This window comes from Sturnira hondurensis, unplaced genomic scaffold, assembly GCF_014824575.4.
Source record: "Sturnira hondurensis isolate 20B ecotype Veracruz unplaced genomic scaffold, ASM1482457v3 Scaffold0018399, whole genome shotgun sequence".
NCBI classification, from domain to species: Eukaryota; Metazoa; Chordata; class Mammalia; order Chiroptera; family Phyllostomidae; genus Sturnira; species Sturnira hondurensis.
The window spans coordinates 1349098-1356136 of record NW_028091030.1 but is presented as its reverse complement, the minus strand read 5'-3'; the positions used below and the strand labels follow the sequence as shown (position 1 = coordinate 1356136).

At 56.2% G+C, this 7039-nt stretch overlaps 1 protein-coding gene across 1 annotated transcript; it reads right to left on the bottom strand.

Moving 5' to 3' along the window:
* Positions 1–1623: 1623 nt before the first annotated feature.
* On the bottom strand, positions 1624–6686 carry LOC119002990 (zinc finger X-linked protein ZXDB-like). The gene is made up of 4 exons (XM_037069088.1): positions 6638–6686; positions 5985–6402; positions 3893–3958; positions 1624–2520 (listed from the first exon to the last, which is right to left on the bottom strand). Exons 1-4 carry the CDS (start codon positions 6684–6686, stop codon positions 2418–2420), a joined length of 636 nt encoding a protein of 211 aa, XP_036924983.1. The 3' UTR covers positions 1624–2417.
* Between the last annotated feature and the right edge of the window lie 353 nt (positions 6687–7039).

Genomic DNA, 7039 nt, shown 5'->3' with positions numbered 1-7039 from the left:
CCCATCCCGTGTATTATGGGCCCTATATCTGCCCACGTACACAAAGGTCACTGCCACGTAGCAGTCTGGTGTCTAGTCAGCAACCTAAATATGCACTAAATATGTACGCCAGGGATTATTAGGGACAGGAGGCTTCCATATTTTTATTTATTTCTTTTTAGAGAGCGGGGAAGGGAAGGAGGAAAGGAAGAGAAACAGATGTGAGAAAAACGGTCATCAGTTGCTTCTCGTACCTGCAACCCAGGCATGTGCCCTGACTGGGACCGAACCAGTGACCTTTCACTTTGCAGGACAACACCCAACCAACTGTGCCACACTGGTCAGGGCGGAAGCTCCCATGTTTTAAGGACTGTGCACCAGGTCTGGGCCAGAAGATTTAAATGTGTCACCTCAATCAATCCTCTATTCAGGAAATGGAAATGCAGGAAGTGAGTGCGCAGCAAACATCCACTAGTTTCCTCACATTCTCAGCCTCCCTTGCAGCTGGTTGGGGGCCCGGTGACAGTGCTGACCGATGTGCTGGAGCTAGAGTGAGCTGTGTCAGCTCCTGGCCGAAGCAGCTGCATGTGAGGTATACCTTTGCCGTGTCTCTCATCCCCTTCTGCAGTAACTGCGGACACCGCGTAATCCAGAGGTGCAGCTCCAAAGACCGTGGAGGCACCAACAGCCTGGATCCCTGAGTAACCATGTGGAGCAGAGATCCACGTCAGATGAATAATGGGAGCGAGAATTAAACCGCAGCATCAGGCCCCTGAGAGTTTGGGATCATGTGCCGTGGCAGCTAGTGTTACTCAGCCTCACAGTGTCACTGCTGGTGTCACTCTGATTCTCACAGATAAGGACACCAAAGCCATATGCCCAGAAAGTGGCAGAAACAAGATTCGAATGCAGATCTGTGACTCCAACACACACCCTCTTTTAATTACAACCTCGTGTTGCTTAATAAGATCATTCCCTTCCTAGAAGCAGTCTTGCCCAAAACACACATACACACAAAACAAAAATCCTCCTACCCCTCACTGTCCCCAGGATGGCTCAACAATCAGTGCACAATGAAAAGGGGGAATTTTGTAAAGCATTCTGAGCCTGGAAGATGATCAAAGGCAGGAAGAAGGGGGCCCGATTGAATCTCAGGGATATCTTCCCTGGGGCTTTGGGGCTCGCAGGAGGTTTTGATACAAGAGGAAAGATTACACAGAGGTTTAAAGCACAGGACGGGGACCCAGATCAGCCTAGGAGCACACCCCAGCCTCGCTACTTACTCTCTTGTGCTTTCTGAGCTGCACTTTCTCATCTGTAGAATGGGGACAGTCCCTGTGCCAGCCTCGAGGGTGCAGGTGAAAGAAAGCGTTACCTAGCTGCTGGCCGACAGCGAGCACTATCCAAGTGTCTGCCACCTGAAGACCATCACTGAGGTGGCTCAGAGCACCAGCCCTGATGGAGGCCGCCCCAGCCAGGACCCAGAGCCCGGACTCTCAGACTGCAGACCTGGCCTGGCCCACGTCCCCGGGGCAGAACAGACCCAGGGGCAGAACACAGAGAGAAGCAGGGCCAACCAGACATAATGTAACAGAGCAGGGGGCCGGGATGTTTCAAAGTCTGAAGTGTCTTCCAGGAGGACGGCCTTTTGTTTTGGGTGAATCTGGGGGCCGTGTATCAGCTTCAACTCATTATCTGCACACATGGTCTTCGTATTCCGGTTCAGGATGGGAAACAAAGGGTGGAAGAGAAAGGATGGGCAAATACGAGCTGATGAAATATCATCCCTCAAGTGCCAGAAACTGGGATATTTTCGGTGACGTCAAACTGGGCTTCCTGCCATGAGGACAGGGCTATCGTGAGAATACTCACAAGATTTTAACTCAGAAGTCCTCGGTCGAGCGGGAGAAGGAAGGAAACGAAAAAAAAAGCAATTTATTTTATGTAGCCTTCCATCCCCACAGCAGATACACACGCACACCATGTCCCAGGAGATCAGAGCTGGAAAGGATCAAAGCTGATCCTTCATTTCACAGAAACAATAATGATGATGACGATGGCAATGAGTATTGACCGAGCACTTACCACGTGCTAGATCCTGTGCTAAGTGTTCTATATGGTCCATCTCATTGACGAGTCACAACAACCTGTTGAGGCATTCCTGGTCCCATTTTATTGGGAAACTGAAGCACCGGAGGTTGAAGGGCCTAGAGCTGCTGAGCTAATAACTAGGAGAAAGCCAACATTCAAACCCAGGCAGCCTGACCACCACGCAAGGCTGCCTCTCCAGAAGTAGGGAAACTGGAGCTCAGGCGGGGGCGGCGACTCACTCGAGGTTACACAGCTCCACTTGTAACAGAATTAGGGCCGGAACCCACATCTTCCTGATCCCGGTGCTGCGGCCTTTCCACTCCATTCTGCTGCCTCTTAGCACTCACTCACACGCGAGTACCAGCGAACGTGTTTCTGCTCATCTCCAAGTTGTTCGAGCCACTAATTAAAGCAGCTGTCTGGGGTGCAGACAAGGGGTCAGGGTCGGACCTTAAGGGAAGTGAGAAGATGAAGGAGCTGCTTTGTCAGTTGCCCACACGGGGGGCTCATCGTCTCGCTCTCTCTCGTTTTAATAAGAGTTTTCATGATCTGCTCCCCCTCCCTCAATCCGAGCGCTGAGGCGGCTCCAAGGTGCCAGGCTGTGTGGCAGGAGGAGCCCAAGCTGGCAGGTTTGCTCAACGGCATCAGGTTGCAGAAATGCCCGTTCAACCCATCATCTGCTCCTGGGGGGGCGTGCCAAAGTGCTGGTTTCCAAGGCCCCTCCCTTTGCTGTGTCCCAGCTGAGCGTGAACAAATGTTCCTGATTTTCTTCCGAATGGCTGACGAAAGGGGCCAGAAGAACAGCTCTCTGGAAAGAGGGGTCCCTAAAAGGGACAGGCCAGCCACCAACAGTTGCTCCTCCCAGGGAAGGAAAGAGAGTAAGCGCCTGACAGGCATCAGGAGAAAGGCAGCGTGTGCGCCCTCAGATAGGGGGCAACTACGGGCACCCACATTCCCCTGTCTACTGAAACCTGATGGATGCCAGGAGTCTGGTTCACTTTGTTGTGTAGGGTGGGGTGGGGCAAGCAGACTGGAGAGGTACCCTCCACAGGACCGAAGGCAGAGCCGGGCTGCCTAGCACTCTAAAAGGTTGGACTTGTCTGACTTTCAAGTTGCAAAGCCTCTCGGATCTCCTAGGGCAGCACCCTCATTTCACAGGCTGGGAAAGCAGGTACAAGGACGAGTGGGGAAGTGACTTATCCAAGGCCACAGCGATGATCCAGAAGAGGTGGCTTCTGAATATGCCAGTTTCCTACTTTCCTGACCCCCTCCCACAAATTCCCACCATAAGCCCTTGCTCTGAGACCCCTGGCACGCCCATTCCTGCTCAGCACCGTGTCCTCCATCCCACCTCCCAGACCACTAAAACCTCATTCAGTAACTTGTAGAGTTATTTCCAGGCTCCTGTGGAAGGAATTTTATTGGCGGCGGGGCAGGGGGCGCTTTTTGGATCAACCCTAGGTGTCCTAACTCCAACTCCGGACGAATTTCTGCTCCTAGAGTAAGTGCCTTGGAACATCCAGCGAGGCCCTGCCATTTTGACCACAGGCTGCATAAAGATACCGTGAAGGGTCAGGCATTTGAATGTATTTGGGGATAGGGCAACAAGGAAACAGAGTGACCAAGGCTTGAAATTTTGCTGAATCCAAGTTCTCCAGTTTGCCCTGGGGCAGTGTGAGTGGCCCACACAAGCACAGGTGTCAGCAGCCCCAGGGTCTCAGCTCCCTCTCCCCTTCAGGGCACGAGGGAGTATGGAGGGGGGGCAGTGCAGAGAGAATGGGTGGGACACAGGAACTGCCACCCCTCTGGGCCCTGTACTCACATCCAGGTTCCAAGGGCAGGGCTGGCTGTTCCAGGCAGGCTTCCCTCCTCAGAGAAACAAGAGTCACTAAAAACAAAACAAAACAGAAAAAATCCTTTTGTTTTCTGGCCCAGAGAATGCATCAGAGATGGCGGCTCCCCCACCCTTTCCTTGTCTGTCCGCTTCTCCTGGTCCTCTACTCAAAATAAAAACCACGCTGATCTTTCCTGATGGCCAGTTTGTCCTAGAGCACGTTGCTAGCATCCAACAAGAACAGTGGGTGGGCTACACGGAAAGCAAGAACCTCAACCCTCTCTCAGGTCCCGCCCCATTTCCATGGCCTTTGTAGGGGACTCAGGGACATGGGAGGGGCACTGCCCAATGAGCACACAGTTTCTAGCCAAGAGAAAGATGAAAACTCCCACCATTTTTAATTGGCTCACATATACTAACTCAGAATGCAGGGAGGAGGAAGGGAATTAGAGATGTGAGGCAACAGTCCCTTGGGTGTCCCTTCAGTGTCACACAGCCCCACACATGACAAAGTCGACACTCTTCACAGATGCCAGCAGTTGCCTTGCTTCCCAAGGCCTCAGCAGGGACACACGGACAACAGACGGGACACACAGACAACTCCCAGGGGCCCCAAGATCAGACAAGGACACTCATAACCGGTTTCATGACTGCAAAATGACCAGGCGAATGTGGCCTGTAGACCACAGATGGGGGACAGGGGGGCTCTTGTTGACTGCTGAGGAAATTATCACTTGAGCTGAGGCTGCTCAAGTTGTTAAGAGCCCCCCATCACCCCCCACCCTGTGCCTCCCCCTTGATTTGTGCCCAGAGGAATGTGGGTAGGAGGGAACATGATATGCTGGAGGACCCTCACCCACAGGCAGGTAGGGATCTGGCCAGACCCAGGGAACAAAGGTACAACTTCCACAGAAAGGGTGCATTCGGAGGTTTGGGTTTCTCTCTCCATAGAAACCTCAAAAAGTTCCTTCTCCCGTTCACTTTTCTCCAAACGAATTCGCTGTCAGTGTACAGTTTCTCTCATTTTAATTTTTCTGGCGGTGACTTTGTATTCGCCAAGACACCCTGCCAGCCACCCCCTTCCCCAGCGAAAACCACCCCTCACGGCCAAGCTCCCCAGCACACGGTGCAGCTACAACTGAGGCACCCCAGCCTCACACGAGACCCTCCTCCCGAGCCCGGCTGTGCGGCAGGGTGCTGCTCCTCGGGGCGAGGCCCCGCGTGCGGGGAGAGGGTCTGTGGTTGTCTGTCCTGGATGTCGGTACTTTCGTCTAGAAGGAACCAGGACTCGCCTTCCTTTGGGTGAAAGGGCCAGGGAAGGACGCCCCCTGGCGGGAGCCAATCACCTCCGTCCAGCCGAGTCCCCAAACCGGCGTGAACCCACCCGAGCCCCCCAGCCCTCCAGCCCTCCAAGCGGACTCCCGCTACACCCCCTAATCTGATAATAACCGAGTTTCGTTCGGATCCACCGAGCACCCCATGGAATCTCTGCTTTCCCAAGCCACGCATACCGTGTATGGGATCAAGGGGTTCCCGAAGAAAAGGGTGGAGCCCCGCTCCACCCCGCTGCCAGGGACCCCGAAGGCAACAAGCCCTCAGTGCCTCTTCTGGGCCCAGGAATCCGCCCGGCCCCAATTTTCGCTCCTAATCCCTAGTCCCCACCTGCCCTCCTACAGAGCGGCGGGGCGCGCACACCCTCCCTCCAGGCGCAGCCCTCGTCGAGACCCCAACCCTGTAATCACACCTGCCACCCTCCGCCATTCTCATGGCGCCCCCCAAGCACCCACCCAGAGCTCTCGGAGCGGATCGGCGCTGCACCTGTCCGCGTGGAAGCCCCAGCCCTCGGCGGATTCGGTGTAGGATTAGAGGCAAGCATGTCTTCCCTGCCCCCTTTCCATGCCAGTTTAAGTAAAACTTGGTTCCAGGGCTTCCCCCGGACCGTCTCGGGATCCCCCTGATTCCACCCCAACCCCACCCACCAAGCCCAACAGTTTCCCGGAGGGAGCGCGCGTGGAGTCTCCAAGTCCCCAGGCGCAGCGGCGGGACGCACTGAGTGAAAAGAAGATGCGGAAACCCCTACCTTTCAGCTGCAGCAGCCCGACCCCGCGCCAACTCCCAGCCGCGGGGGAAACTTTCCCCTAGCAGATCTGCGCGCTCGCAACTTGCTGGGCGCCTGCTGCCTTCCTGGCGGCGGCGTGTCCGGGGACCCGCTGGCGCGAGGCGCCACCTGCGCTCGCTCGGGGCTCGGGGCTCGGGGCCGGGGCCGGGGCTCCAGCGGCCTCGCGCGGCTCCGCTGTGGATCGCTCCACGTTGCGTCTGCCCCGTAGCCTGGAGCCCCGGAGATGCCGGCGGCAGCTGCAGCGGTCCGCCAGCCCGCCCGCCGGCCCCACCTCCCAACCACCGCTCCGTCCCTCCCTCTCTCCCTTGCTCCCTCCCCTCCCCAAACCTCCTCCCCTTCAGTCTCCAGTCGCCGCCGCCGCTGCTGCCTTGTCGGCCGCCTTGAAGGCACGTCTGCTCACTCTGGCTTCCCCTCGCCTCCTCCCTGCCTCTGTCTCCGCCTTCAGTCCAGCATCCAGGCCTTGCTCTGGGGCGCACTGGGGCCAACTTCTGTCCTTCTCCTCTTCCTTCGCCCCCTGCCTGTCTCCCCCTTCTGCTTATAGGCCCACTTCCGTTGGGGAAGTGGGCAGAGTGGCACGCTGGACCTCTGGAGTCTTTATTCCAGGGAAACTTTACGCAGTCTCCGGGACCCCGCTGCAGGGTTGGAGGGGGGTGACCCCTCCATCCGGACCTTGCTCCTTGGCTCCCCATTGCCCTGGGAGTACCTGCCGAAAGCCAGGGGTCTCACCCTCTCTGCGCTGTTGTTAGATTGTGGCAGATAATAGAGGCGACTGGAGGGGGTACAGTAGGGAGGGGCCTGACCCCAGGCCAGATGCAAATGACCGATTGCAAGAGGCCAGATCTGAGTCTCCAATCTCAGGACTATCTTTTCATCTTTGTACTTCTGCCACAGCCTCATCGCCGCCCCCCCCCCGCAGCCCCGCCCGCCTCAGCCCCTGACACATGACTTCACTGAGACATTTAACCTCTGAACCCCCTCTATAAGGCAGCTACCCACTCTGCTTGCCTCAGACAAAA

Excerpts from the sequence above, each read along its gene's own strand:
- LOC119002990 (XM_037069088.1), bottom strand. The coding sequence starts at position 6,686 with ATGGAGGGGTCACCCCCCTCCAACCCTGCAGCGGGGTCCCGGAGACTG. Across the intron at positions 6,403-6,637 it reads AGCGGGGTCCCGGAGACTGC|GCGGCCGACAAGGCAGCAGC; the intron begins GTAAAGTTTCCC and ends CGTGCCTTCAAG. Across the intron at positions 2,521-3,892 it reads CCTGCCCTTGGAACCTGGAT|GTCCGACCCTGACCCCTTGT; the intron begins GTGAGTACAGGG and ends ACTTCCCTTAAG.